The sequence below is a fragment of the Archocentrus centrarchus genome, chromosome 24 (assembly GCF_007364275.1).
Source record: "Archocentrus centrarchus isolate MPI-CPG fArcCen1 chromosome 24, fArcCen1, whole genome shotgun sequence".
In the NCBI taxonomy this organism is placed as follows: Eukaryota; Metazoa; Chordata; class Actinopteri; order Cichliformes; family Cichlidae; genus Archocentrus; species Archocentrus centrarchus.
In genome coordinates this window covers 19,847,313-19,862,690 of record NC_044369.1, presented here as the reverse complement: position 1 = coordinate 19,862,690, position 15,378 = coordinate 19,847,313, and the positions used below count along the sequence as shown (strand labels likewise).

At 41.0% G+C, this 15,378-nt stretch overlaps 1 protein-coding gene across 2 annotated transcripts in view; it reads right to left on the bottom strand.

Annotated features, from left to right (window-relative positions):
- Positions 1-2,215: 2,215 nt before the first annotated feature.
- Positions 2,216-15,378, bottom strand: part of akap7 (A-kinase anchoring protein 7) — a 48,046-nt gene continuing 34,883 nt past the window's right edge. For both annotated transcript variants that reach the window (XM_030721390.1, XM_030721391.1), the window contains one exon: positions 2,216-5,059. In XM_030721390.1, coding sequence (XP_030577250.1) covers positions 4,839-5,059 — 221 coding nt within the window. In that variant the 3' untranslated portion in view covers positions 2,216-4,838. The remainder of the gene's footprint in view (positions 5,060-15,378) is intronic.

The following is a 15,378-nucleotide window of genomic DNA, read 5'->3' as shown; positions in this document are numbered from 1 at the left end:
GAATAACAGCATAATGTACTTCAACATTAATTCCACTATTATAGCATCAGAGCAAAGATTTTTGCCACTCTGCTGCTGTTTCTAAACAAGCACCAGTTTGACTTACCTGTTAACCGCAGTTGTTTTAGCTTTAAGTGTTGCCAGTGATGTAAAGTCCATATTTTCAATTAAAAGCACAAATAAGGATGATTGAAGTGTTGAGACTGCAATAACCAACTAGAAAAGAAATAAAATGCTTGTAAGCCTATTTTATGTAGGCGCCTAAGCCTCTCTGCCATTAACTATGGACCTTAGTTACCATTTCTGAATGCATCGTAATATAATAGAGACTATAGAGAGATCCATGCCCACATTGTCCTAATCCTGCATGTACATCAGCTTCAAGGCGGTTATATTTGTAAACACAGTTTTTTTTTCTTTATTTCAGGCCTTCCTCTGTTTCAGTCGAGGTAAAATGAAAATCATGTGTGGGTGTGCTCAGGGTGTGAAGGGCCTGTGAATGGTAAATGCATAAACATTTTTATCCCAAAATGAGGCATGCGCAATTTAGCAGCAATGCTAGAAAAGCTGAAAAAAAATAGAAACATTGTTTTTTAATGATTTTTACATTTGTAAGAATCCTGATTCGAATGTTTTGTTTAATGGTGCATTTTTTTTTCTTACAATGGCAGAATGTGGCAGTTTGAGACATTTTCTAACATTTAACATGGAGAGAAATTAATTAGTGTTAAATACAGAGTGGTGCATTTAAAATGCTCCAAAATGGTTTCAGAAAAACTGGTAAAATGTGTCACTTATAGTTTTTTTATTTTTACAACTGCGCATCATATATTTAAAAAACAAAACAAAACACTGGCAGGTGCAGTGATGCAGTGCGATGAAATATTCTTCTGGGAAACTTTGTTTGCATTCCCAATGATGTTACTTAGACAAGTACCAGAAACGTAAACACTGAAGCAGACCAACTGCAGCCCTTTACAGCAACAGCACTCCTGACAGCAGCAGCAAGATAACGCAAACAGCCACATTACAAAGACTGCACAGGAAAACTTGAACATGAAAATGGAGCCCAGGGTGTTGATCCGGCCTCCAAACTCCACAGATCTCAATCCCAGAGAGCATCCGTGGGTTGCACTGAAACAAGCCCGACTCTACAGCCTACAGCACCCAAGGGATCGTCCTGTACCCTTTGATCCTTTCTCCGTGCCCCAGTGGATCAGGTTATTTTTGTGGCAACTGGCTCAGTCACACTAGAGTAGAAACAGGATAGCAAACTCCCTATGACTAGGAAAACTCAGTAGGTGATCTGTGATTGAATTAAATTTTTTTTTGCTGTCAGAGACTGAATGCAAGTATTTGCTGCAACCAACTGGCTGGCCAGAGATTGAGCATACAACACCCTCAATGTCTGGGTGACCAGTTTCAATTGCAAGGCGACTGCACAAGTTGCCTGGTGGGAGGCAACCAGTCTCCAACAATTGCAGTCTGACTTGGCCTGCCTGCAATCACTCTCAGACAGACTGGCAAAGGTTTACATATTGTTGCCATCTAATTTACAAATGCAGACAGGCTGCCAACACTTTGCAATAAATCTGAGTCGGCCTGTCCTGATGAGCACAACTCACCTGTGTCTCTGCAACAGTGGACTCGACTCAGCTTGTTGTATTTTGGTCATTTCAGTTAAATTACCATCCTGCAGCAACTCTGTCACCATTTGTGGAGAAATTTCGGTTTTAGATCTACGAGATTCTGGCTGGACTCACAGCAAATAGTTAATGTGAATTTCTGTTTAAAATGAATTTCCATGTATTGGAACAAATTTGTGATTTTCACCAATTTATCGCAGTTAATTGCCACATTATAACAAACAGATTGCATGCAATTGCCAACTTAACCCCCATTCAATCTCAAACTGATAGCAGGCTGACTCCATCTTATTGTTGTTTTATTGTCATCTAGATGCATGAAGTTGCTTTGAAGAAGGCAACTGAGTGAGTGGTCGCAGACCTGCTCCCCATCTTTGAAGCAAGCATTTCAAAGGCAACTAGACTGCAAGATCATTGCACATGGGTGCAACGATCTTGGTCATTCTGCAGTGCCCGGCCACTGTTTTCTTACTCTATTCATAATGTACACACACACAATCTCAATCTGTAACCACTGTGGCATTTCACACGCACGCAGACTGAAATCAAGAGACCGAGATAAGAAGATATTAGTTCTGAATCTCATATCCTGTTTTATTGTTCAAATATGGCAGGACAAGATATACAACACAGTACAAACAACACACCCACTCAGTCGGACGTACACGTGGAGACATGGAAAGGCAAACAGAGAAGACATATTTGTATGGTTGTTCTCACACACTCACACACACGCGCAGCTCCGGGTTTCCATGATTGATACGGACAAGAATTTCTCGGGGGAACTGCTGATCAAACATCCGACAAACACATCCACGCTTTCAGAGACACATCAACAGGCCAACAGGCCAACTTGTGTATTAAAGGGGATTTTAAGAAGATTTTAAGGATCTGGTGACAATAAAAAAAAATTGAAAAGAAAATGTTCAAAGTCCACCTTAAGACAGGCTCCCCCCACCCCACCCGCCTCCTTTATTGACGTTTCAGTGAGCCCACAGTGACAGGCCTTAAGTAGGTTTCACAGGGATGAGTGCATTTTCCAGCTCACACCTGTTCGCACTAAAGGGAAATTAATCCTCAAACAGAAAATCAAAGTCACTTGTTTTTCTCTTCTTCACAGATTTACCTTTCAATAACACATTTTCTGTCTTACGGTGGACGTTTCAACATTTAACTCAAGAATCCAACCCTTCAGCCTCAGGCTGATGTTTAAGAGACTTTGGCAAATCTGACAGCAAAATTAGCCTCCATCACCCACCTACCCATTAATGGGAAAAAAAAAAATCCTTCAGGAACACACAAATCGCACGAGTTTGTTTTAGTGACTGAAGGCCACTTTGATCTAACAGTATATACCTGCTCTGTAAAATCTGAAGCCAGTTATTAAAAACATAAATTACAAAAGTTTGTGCTTTGTACACCTTCAAAATACAAACCGAAATCAAGCATCTTCTTTTTTTGTTTACATTACATTGTGTTTTCTAACAGGGAATATATTCAGCTGGAACACAAAGCAACTAAACAGATAAAATAATCACCGTTGCAGCCGTTTCCTGCAGGAATTTAAAAAATATCTCCTTTACCTCAACACAGGTGAATATGTATTTCTGAATAGCAATGGGTGGATTTCATGAGCATAATGCAACAAGGGCCTATCTTATCAAGCTTACATTTAAAAAAAGAAGAAGAAACTGACGGAAGACAGTGAAATGAGGAGCTGTGGGGTTCTCAGCTGTGAGCAGCGATCGTCTGAGTTCTCCTCCTCGACCTCAGCATCACCGTCTCAGTCACTGCTTGGCTTTAACTGCTCTTCCACGTACAGTACTACTCAGATCAGCATTAATATTCCACAAAACAAAAACACCGAGCCTCAAACAGACTCCAGGCCTGTGCCACAGACTTAATGGCTCACCCAGGCTTTTAAATAAACTGCTCTTTAAAAATGCATTTCACAGGGAAATAAACAAAATCACACTGACGTATTAGACAAGCAGGTGAGCAATTAAATAAATACTTTAATCTAACAGCTGTGTCATATATAAATCAAAATAAGGATTTAATAATGAAGATTTTGGCATTAATGGAGATGTGTTCTTGGCAACTCATAGTGTAACATTTTGCTGAAGCATACTATTTTATTAGGAGCATCCCCAATCCACCAAAGTTAGTGTTTTTAGTGGAGGACAATTTATAGGATTTTGCTCAAAAGCTGGCATCACTCAGTTTCCAAAGCGAATCCATGTTAACGCCACGATTGTCTCAGTGCTACCTCAGATGTAGACCTCACTCTGTTAATGCAAAAGTAATATATGACACTTACAGCAAGGCTGGGGGTGGGGGGAGGTGTATGTCAGTTTCTGTATCAAACTGCAGTCTGGGAATGCCGCCAGACGTGGAGAACATAAAATAAAATGCTAGAAATTTAAATAAGATCCATTTAAGTGAACTGCCAAATACAACAGAAGCTTGCACAGATTCAAGTCCAGCATACCGAAGCGTGTTTTACACTGAAGTTTGAAGAATCCAGCCAGTCACACATCCTCTTCAGCCACAAAGATCAACACATGAGTGATCCTTCTATCTTCAAAGGAGGGTAAAATATTTTCTTCACCTGAAACCATTTCAGCAAAAGGCTTTTTTTTTTTTTCTTTTTCAGAGGGAAATCCCTCTGAAGTTCATTTTAAAATGTAAACTAAACTATGCACAAAACATCATTTGTCTTATTCTAAAAGGGCAGTTTTTCAATGACAGGTCACAGTGAACCCTTAAATGTGCATGTGTGTCTCTCTCGAGGAGTGCTTCACATTTGTGTTGTGGGTTTGACGTGCAAACACAGACCCCCTCCTCCAGCTGAGTGCAGAACGAGGGGCGATACTCCTGCTGTGAGCTGTAGGACAGCAGAGTTAGTGCGGTAAGGAACAGGCTAAGCTAGCTGGCCTGTTAGGATGGTAACCTGGCGTTGATCTCAAGCTACATTTTCTATTTAACTAGCATCGTGTTGAGCTAGGTCAGGTGGGCGGGTGGCTAGCATGGCTGGCTAGCTGGGTTGGTTGGTCAGCAAAGTGGGCTGACTGGTTGGCTGGTTCAAGCTTTGTGCCCAGGTCTTACTGACTCTTCTCATATCGTGGCCAGGCCTGGCTGATGTTGTCCGGGCTGCTGGTTTTTCAGTCTCTGCGCCTCAGTCGGACGATGTCACTTCCTGTTCACTGTGGTGGAGTTGGCTGTAGTGTTCGTCTTTGTAGCAGTTTCCTCAGTATTTCCAGGGGGCTTTACTGCCGCGGCATTAGGACCACCCCCGTTCTGAAGCGTTTCCTGTTTGTACTGTTGCAAGGCGCGATTGACGGCATCCTCGACCAGTCGCTTGCTGACCCTCAGCAGCTCTGCCTCATCTGGCTCAGACCGGCGGCGCCCACCTGGGTAGAAAAAGTACAAGTGCGTGAGCACATCAAGTCCATCATCACTCACAATTATAACAGAGACGAATGCAAAAACCTGCTCCTTTGACAACACTGAGTGACCTTTTCTAATTTTTCTTTTATACTTTTCATTATTTTCTGTCATTTATAAATATGTTACAATGGTCAAGGCTCCTATTAAACATGTTACATTTTCAAACAATGAGGCCAGTGCAGGTACAAGTAATCCCTGTGAGCTGATGGTGCTAAACACCAAGTTTTTTTTCTATTCTTATATCTGTATGATGCCACACAGATCCAATATCCCCAGTATGGTCATCATCTGAACATGAATAATGCAAAGCTACGCTATAGAGTACAAAAATAAAAACACAGAGGTAACAAGTTCAAACCCATCATCAAACTGCTGTTTGTTGCCTGTGTTTATGGCTGTATCTGAGCTTCCACTTCACCATATGTGACAGGAATTCGTTTTTCAGCTATAGTAAAATTTACCTCGGCAGCAAATTTGATTGCGGCTCTGAGCTGCTTCCTGTGGTGTCTGATTGTCTTTTTTATGAAAGCACGGCCTGTTTCATTCTTTTTCCAATATGCTCAAGATGAAAACAGAAAATAACCATTAATCTGACAATAATTAATTGGGTGTATTCTCCACTTATCATAGACTGAACCCAGTGACAACAGATTGATGTCGCAATAGAAAAGAAGCGATCGTTACAGAGAGGATAGTCACAGAAGACGTAAACAGCCGTTTTGCAGCCATTCTCTGAAGTCTGATATTAATTTCAGTCCTTCTAGGGTTGAATACCAAAGCGCTTTAAAACACTCCTTCGGTTTTGTTGAGCTACAGACAAAATGGCAGACACAAAGACAATGACGCCAGTTAGACATGACACCGGTCAGAAGAATCGCTGAGATGGTCAGTCAATAATTCATGTAGAAAGAGAGCAAAGCAGACAGGCTGCAGGCTGGACAGCCAGAAGAAAGCCATTCAGAAAGAGAGTAATAGAAAATCACCCAACCATCCAGTCTTACACACACACACACACACACACACACACACACACACACACACACACACACACACGCTCTCTCTCTCTAATCACACCAGCTTTTGATTACTGAGGCCAGGCATAAGATTCGCAAGCTCACCCTCTTTACCACAGAATCCCACTGGGCCCATAGGTTTGTTTCATTTGAAATCAGCGCCGTGCTCTATTATTCATTATACAATGAGACAGCACATACAGCAGGAGTGAGACAAGGATGACAACGTTGCAATTCTCATCAGTTGTTTTCATCCAGCAGCTGTGTCTCAAACCAGCCATGTGCCACGTTCTGTTCTAATTGTTTTTTTTTTTTCATTTTTGTTTTGTTGCTTTTCTATATTAACCTTCAATGCAGTGAAATAAAAAAGGTTCTGATCTTGTGTCAATTGTTCAGTTATCTTCTGTTCGACTTCGCCGTGAGTGGAAAACCACACACGCAGTAAGTCATTTTATATGAAAATCATTCTCTTTTCTAATTCTATAAACTGCAGACTCCTAAATTAGAATACCAATGAATAATAAATACAACAAGGTGCTGCTGACCTTGCATCTGGTGACCTCTGTACAGAATATAATACAGTGGTGTCAGTCACTGAAGACAGACTGGGTGCTGAAATCCATTATGCAGACCACTGGAATAAGTTACTGTCACGTGTATATCACCTCCGCCACGCTCCGATGACACGAGCATTGTGCGTCTGTGGTTTTATGTTGTTTATGCCAAACGTCCAGACTGACAAACAGAAACCAGGATTCATCAGAACGAGCCGGCAGTCGCTCCTCGCTCATCCACTTAACTTCCCCCAAGTGCTTGCATCAGCTTTGCTATGAATAGGTTTGAACCCAACATGTTCTGTTTTTGTAACTCGAGGTTTATTGAGTTGTGATTTCTACAAAGCGCTGCTGCTGCTGTTGTTGTATTGGGATGTTATTTGATTACCTGCCTGCTTGTCTCTTTGAGTGAGTCATACCTCTGACTGATGTTTGTTTTTCTATGTTCCCCTCAGTTTTAGTGGCTCAATTCAATAAATATGCCTTTCTTAGTAAACTGCAGGCACAGCTCTGAGCAGCGCAAACGGGCGCTCCTGGCACTAATGAGCACAGTCGTTTAAATCACGTGACCGTCACCCTGCTTTGGTCTTTGCTCCACTCTTAAAACTCCCACATTCACTGCCACAAACCTCTGCTCGTTACTGATGACTGCTTTCTGATTTATCTGATGAACAGCAACTGGACCAAATTTTTTTTTGCGTGCAAGGAACATATTCTGCATTTCACTTCCTCAACTTCCTGGTGGGCGACAGTCTGAGGTTAAAAACAAACATTAAGATGTGTGCAGCCGTGTCTTCCTCTCTGCTGTCAGAAACTGGTCAGTCAATGCAGAAGCTGCAGAACATGCAGTTCATTTAAACTGTGCCAAACAGCATTAAAGCTGTAGTCTCTAGGGTTGTAATGTGGTCATACTAATCTTTGATTTCTTTACTTTATTTAATTAAAACAACATTTTTAAACAGCATCCAAAGACTATATGTGGGCTTCCTGTTTTTGTCATGTGCTTTTGAGCCTGGTTGCGACAATCTGTCCATCTAGAGTTCGTGCAACAGTCGCCGGTTTTACTTTATGGAAAAAGGAGAAAACTGCTTCCTCGAGAGCTTTTCAGAAATGATACAATACTTTTTGCTTTGTGAGAAACGAACTACCTGTGAAAAACGGGGAGCTTTAAAAACGTATTGCTTTTTCACAACTTTGAACTCACCCGACCCTAATGGAGACTGCTGGGTCACACTTAGTAATGCTCAATGTTTGTAAAGAATGCACGCAGTGCTGGCTCCAAACTAACTGAGACCGTGTCAAAGAAGTTGACGGCGTGGCTGAATTTTGTTAAAACATACAGCAAAAAAAAGGTCAAGTGTGATCATGTCAAAGTCAAACAACCAACAAGGTGCATCATCTAAAGATAGTAAGTGAACTGTGCTGTGGATGTTGGATGTTTTTCTAACCTTTAGGTTGTATGCTTGAGGCTTTGTATAAGACTGTTTTAGAATGAACATATTTCAATATGTTTGGTCTAACTGGTTTATAAACTCAGCTTAGTCTGTAGCAATTACAACCACATCAAAACACATCATATCTGTATATGAGGAACTGCAACATTTACTCCACAGGACAAGAAGACTATTCCTCAGCAATTACTCTGCTGGGATCACCAGCTAACAGTTTTCTCTTCAGAAATCACATGAAAAATGTTCAAGTGATTCAATATGGAGCAAATAGTCATATTTGCCCAAATTAATTGAGGCAAATATGGCTTAGGTTTCAGTCGCACAGGCTTAGAGACATGTCTGCGTCCCCCCCTTGCGACCTCCAGTCGCTAGGGAAAAATGTGTATTCCCTGAACCGTTGGTAGGTGGTTGCCGACAGTCGCTAGGTGAAATTGGTCACAAAGAGGGTGTTGCGCCAAAACCTCCCTGTGATTGTTTTGGTCACCAGCAGATGAAAATTTAGAAAAGGTGTTGCCCCCACTTAGTGAGGAGTTTGCGAGCGTTAGGAGACAAGTCGGTATCTCCCATGGAAACTACAGGCAACTCTGTAAGGAGGTTTTTTTGGTGCAGCACTGTATACCTCTTTGTAAGCATTTTCACTTTAGCCTCTTTTTCCCTAGCATCGACTCAGCTCGACTCGGTTACAGTCGTTTTCCATTCAAAGTGGGTGGGGGTCGTTATAGCAAGGTAGCCTGAGAGTCCTGTGATGTCATTTGTATGCGACACAAACATACAAATGGTTGTGCCGTCGCACTCCCTCTGGATTCTGTCATCAGCCACCAAGCACAACAACGTCTGCAATCCGTTGACGTCACATTTTCGGCTCGACTCTGCTTGCCTGGAACCCCGGCTAAGTAGGTACTAAAAAAGTACTTGGTACCAGGTACCACCACCTGATGGAAAACCCTAAGAACCGAGTACAGTTAAGTCGAGTCGAATCAACTAATGTTGACTGCCAGCAACATCCAGCAATCACTCACCAACCAGCCGGGGAATACACATTTTTCCCCTTATGACTCATGGTCGCCGACCAGCCTCCAACGCCTGCATCACTGGGATTAAGCAGGACCTTCACTGGCAGCCCTTGTGTAGTGTAGTGGAATTTGTGGCCTTACGTGGTTTTACAGTTGGACTGCAGTTTGTAAACATGCTGAACTCATTACACATCCATCAGTTTCTAGAAGTCTCAGCCCAGTTTAAATTATTTATTTAAAAACAATTCAGTGTGTTGGGATGAACTCATAATGCAGAAGGAATGCCTGGAATAAAACATGTGTAAGCAAATACCAAAGCTGGTGAAAGGTAAATATAGAATAATGTAAAATATAAACAAGGATTATTATTTTAGAGTGCAGAATGAACAACTGAAGAAAGGCCCAGTAGCGCTCCTGGCTCAAATGAGGGGATGCAAACTCAAAGAAACCCAGCAGCACGAGTAATGGACAGCCTACTTAATCACTTCCTGCCCAGATGCTCTAAATAGGACAGAAGCTGGTTTTGCTTCGATCATTTAGGCTAAGTTAATAAGGATGAATCAGATTGTATGTGATTGGATTAGAACAATATTAGTGAAAATACTCAGAAAGATCACAGAGACGATTTGGAGACCAAAAAATGACAAGATCATCTTTTGTAATCAATAAATTCGAGATTATTCCAGAGCTGGAAGTAATCACACCATTAATCATCCTGAATTTGATTGTTGTGAGGGATCACAGGAAATGGTGGCCTTAGGGTAATTGCAGTTGTAGCCTGTAATCGGATGCAGATTAGATTTTAAATGAACCCTTCTAACTCTGATTGTATACATATGACAGGAGGAGGAGGACACATACTTGAACGTTTAGCACGGACTGGAGTCTGAACCAAATCTGCAACACAAGCACAAACATCAAATATTAAATAAGCATAAACAAACAAAGTAGACATATTCTGGTGTCTCAGGGATTGCGCACACTCTCCAAACAGCACCGGTGTAAAAGCCTCTTTGTCTGTTACCACGAGGGAGATACTTTCAGGGCTAGACAGCAGTGATTTTAAAGATTAGTTTTGGACCCCTGGGCTACATGAAGTCTGAAAAGGATGCAGAAATACTGTGAAGGCAATACTGTTAACCAAACCCACTGAGTCATACTGCCAAAGACTGCATTAGAAAAAAAATAGAAGGGGCAGGTGTGTAGTTTTGGGGGCTGGACACAAAGCTGGAGAAAGAAATCAGGGCACAGTACAATGGACATGGCTTCATCTTGTAAAAGTAACTTTTAAAATAAATCTGTTGCATAGCAGAAGCTTTGAAACTGAATGCGTTTCAGATAAGGCTGCACTTCAGAAAATAAAACACTGGACAAGATATGACACAGGAGAGGATTCGATCCCTCATTTTGCACTTCCTGAGTTCCTTCTGTTGCTAAGAACACCCAGAAAATATTGCTTTTAATGTCAGCCTTACGTAAGCAGGTTTCATCTCACTTGTCAAAGGTCTCGTCTGTGTCTGTATCTGTTAATGTGGCTGCGCGTTTCTATCTGCCTATTCAATCTTGACCTGTCAAAATGACGGCCTTTATGATGGCAGTAAAGCCATCCTCTGTACCTGTTTCTCACCCACACGCACACTAACACAGAAACAGATAAGCTTTTCAAACTGCGGATAAACTGACTGCACAGCAACAAGGCTGACAGACACATGACTCTCACTCTTTCAACTTATCTCTGTCTCTCACACACACACACACATCCTCAACAGTATCTTACAAATTCTTACATATGTATTGTATCCTATCCCCTCTCTGCTTCTGTTTTTGCCTTCTCTAACCTCGCCCTCTCTTTATTCAAACATTTGTTCCTCTTTCTCTCCCTCTCTTTACCTTTTTTTTTTTTTTTTTTTGCGCTGGCTGTGTTGTCATGGTGACAGTGATGAGAACCAGACAGACACTTTTAACAGCAAAAGGAGGTTGTACCGACTTTCCACCTGTTTTTTAAACTTTAAGTATCCTCTTCTCCCAAACCAATTTAACTTTTCTTCCTCAGCTTCTTTAGATCTTAGACTTGACTGTAGAAAGGAAAAAAAAACTGATGACTAGACCTCAGAGGTTTAAAATATATAAAATCTCTGAGACCATGTGATGAAACCGAGCTAGCCAGATAATAAATTCTGATTAAACCTGCAGTGAAAGTGAGTCCAGTACAGGAAATGTGTTTACTGTCCAACAGCTTTATCTTTATTTAAATAATGTAATAATGTATAGCAAATGTACATTACTACATTACTATATTGATATATATTTACATACGCGATATAAGACGAGACAATATCATTTATATCAATATAGTCTATGTCGCATTACAATCATACTTGTAGATCCACCAGTTCTCCTTTCTCTTCTCCCAGTTTGTCTCTGCACAGCTTCACACCGCCCCGCCTCTCTCCCTCACCGCTCCACCCTAAAGACCCCACTGGCAACTTTCTTTCCGAAAAGCGACAAATTTAGCAACTTTTTCCAGTGATGTCGGCGACTTTTGGAAACTTGAAATCCTTCACTGTCGCCACGTTTTGTGTACGTACAGCCTTCTTACTGCATCCGTTTGTACGCTTTGGCATCGCCCGGTCCCCCAAGAGTACCTGGCTTCAGGCAAGAGGTCGCCGCCATACCACAACATTACAGTGGAAGTTGGTTTGTACCGTAAGTCACGTGACCTTAATAGCGGAAGTGGGTCTTTTTTGTGTGCTCGTGATGCAGCCGGCGGATACAGACGCCGCACTGAGCGGGTGGGCCCGTTGCTGTCATACATCAGCACATATGTCTATGGATTTACTGAGCTAGCTAGAACCCTGCTGACTGAAGGATGGGTTTTTGTTCATTCAGTCTGTTTACATGTTTTGCTATTTGCACAGTACTAGATGTGCAGGAGTACACACAGGGGGAAGCACTTGGTGAAGTCTACTTCACTGGAGACTTGCTTTTTAAAGAATAAGTCAGCCTTTTGCTATTTTTGCTCTGTATCATTTCTGTTTACATTTTAATAGCACAACTGTGAGTCTTCTGTTATGGAGGGAAAAAGCATTAATTTATTTGAGGAGCATTATTATTTAAATATGCCAATAGTTTATTTTTGAGCAATTTCTCATGTACATCTACAGCTGAATGTTAATGAAAGTGCCTGTGTGACATTTGGGACATGTAGCTTTGATTCACAAGTACCTTTTTGTTTATACATTTTGGGAAGAAAAAATATTGAGATATATATTGTATATCGCCATACAGCTAAAAAATATCAAGATATTATTTTTGGTCCATATCGCCCAGCCCTAGGATGGCAGTTTTCACTGGTCTTCTACTTTGATCCAGGCTAAAATATCTGAACTATACAAGCAACTAATGATATATATATATTTTACTGTAACTATATTTACTTGACTTGATTTCATCCATATCCAAATTAGAATCACAACATTACAGTTAGTTATTAAATTAAAACCTCGCACCTTTATGCCTCCTCCAACCAGTCAAGTTGTAGTGAAGACTCTGAAAGTAATTTAATTAGTAACCCAGGTTATAATCTTTTCCTGAGTCACTGCATAGTTATCCAAAAAGTGGTTTTGCAAAACCTTTTAATCTCACAGTAAAGCTGACCCTTGATCTTTTACAGCCACAAGCTTATCAGTTCATCCTTGGGTTTTCTAGATGTAATGAGATTCCTTCCAGCCCTTACTGAGATGTCATATTCGCAAGAATGGGATGGGCATGAGGCCACAGGTGCTCTCACCACTGACAAACAAAATCTAGTAAGTTCATTGCCGACTCCATGTGAACAGCTGTGCCAAAATGGAAGAAGCTCCACTGGTTTACGATGTCACATTCACATTAACAGAACGGCTGGACGTACATACAGAAGTATAAAATCACAATTCTGTTGCTGGTGCAGAGGCACAAACACACAACGAAGTACCCTCATGCTTTATTTATTTTTTGTAATATGTATTGAATTAACAATAGAAAAAATGGTTTAAAGTAAAACACCATAAATATGTGGAGCGGTTTTCAAAAACTCAGGTTTTCAAATGAAAAGCTCATTCTACCGTGAGTGTACTGATGTTAACGTATGGCTCAAAGCACCAAAGCTGCTGGGTGTTCTTGATATGTTCCTCTCTGACATGCTCCGGATGTCTCTCAGTCTCTAATGTGTGCCAGGTTTTATACCTGCTCTGAGAGCTAAAGGTTGAAAGGTTCTCGGTGTACAGATGCTATGTCTGGGATTTTGACCATAGACTGGCAGCCAGCTTTGAGTCTGTACAATGTCAAGTGACAGTGTGTGTCTGCTCAAAGTCACCACTCTGCTGTAAGTTATGTTATCCTTTGAAGGGACCTTTAAACACCATTACTTCAAGTGTTCTTCACCACATTCCCTTACATATTTATCTTAGTTTTAACAGCTTCTTCTTCAAGAGAAACACTTGCAGGATTCTGTTGAAATCTGGCATGGATGGATGCATGGATGGATATTTTACTAAGTCCAAACTAGAAATGATTTTGGACCAGCTATGCAGAGGCACTACCTGCAGCATCAAAAGTGAATCAAATTTACTGGATTGTGGTTGCAAACTAAAAATCTGCTGTTACAAATAAACTCCTTTTATTTTGAATCAGCTGATTATTTTTGAAAGCTCTCGCAGGGGTTTAGGCAGAACATTAAAGCAGCATATCTGCAGAAGGAGGATGAAAGGTACGGGTAAATAAAAAGGAGGAGGAGGAGGAGAGGAGGATTGTTGGGCCCTAGAGGAAGGGCTTGCTGTATCATGACTATGTGCCCCGACTTCAGCATCCACAAACAACTGGGAAAACAGAAGAAGTTCATAGTCATCTAATAATGTAGAAAAGACTAAAAAAATGAAAGCTTCTTCTTTAGTACATGACTTTAGGAGGAGGAGGGTAAGAATATCTGTGGAGGTTCAAATGAGAAAAAGCAGGGAAGACTGAACTGGGTGTACGTGAGGACAAAGACGGAGAGAAAGCCGAGGTTGAAAAAGAAGAGGCCAGCGGGGGTTTGTAGGCTGTGCGGGGATGGGCTGGGGTACAGAGCACTGACAGCTTGCTGAGAAATACACCAGAAACTTTGCCATACTTATGATTCTGACTGCAGCAGAGTGCAGCACACTTATGCTTTGAGTCTCACCAGCTCATATCCTGGTTACAGACTTACTAAGGATAAGCTGTTCACAGACTGTTATTAATAAGCACCAAGTAGATTATTTGGCTTCTCAAAATGCAAACAAAGGCACTCCCTAAATGCATGCTGCAAAACAAACAGAGCACAGTATTAATCCATTTGATTAAACATTTGCTTGTCGATATTAACTCAGATTTATGAACCTCACTGTGATCCTGGAGAGGGGCTCACAGGCCTGTAGTGCCCACTGTCCCCCTCAAGTAGCTCTAAAAATAAAGTTTTATCACTGAGGATAATTTTGCAACTCTGTACAGCAAGTCCTGAAGTCCTGATGTGGCCTAATTTTCCAGTATTTTGTGAATCCTGCAACAGAAGAAACTAATTACATTTCTGACTCTCTCTCCCTTGTGTCAGAATAATGGGATACAGGGTGTTGGTGCCCAGATGTGTGCAAGTCTGTTTGTCTCCACCAGCGCAGTGATGACAATTTCATGGCTGATAAATTCCTTTGCTTACAGGGAACAGCATTCAAGTTCTATTTTCACTCTCATGCCTTCAAAACAACACGAGGACGATGATGACTTAAAGAGGGGCCTACTAATCTGTTTTCATAAAATTCCAAATAAAAATAATAATTTGAGATTTAAAAAAAAAAAAATCACGGCAATACATAAAGTGTTATCAGAATTTTATTCCATTTCAAATTTCTCTAACAGACTTTTAAAAAAAATTTTTTAAAGTAAGCTTTTTGACTAGCACGCCGGTCAGTAAACTGAGCTAATAAACTAAAAATGGAGACGGATGGTGGTGAGCGAAGCCATGCTGACTGCACAATTACTGCACAGAATCAGTAGTGTATAAAGTGCTGTGGGTTCATAGATAGCAAAATAACCAATAATGGCTGATGATTTAGCAAAAAGGGGCAGCCTCACTCAGTGGCAATATAACTGAAATCACTTCAGTAACTTACATCGTAGTTCAAATTTTTCAAACTTGACTTTTCAAAACCGTGGCAGCTTTAATACTGTGGTCATCCATTTAATACTTGAACAAAATATGT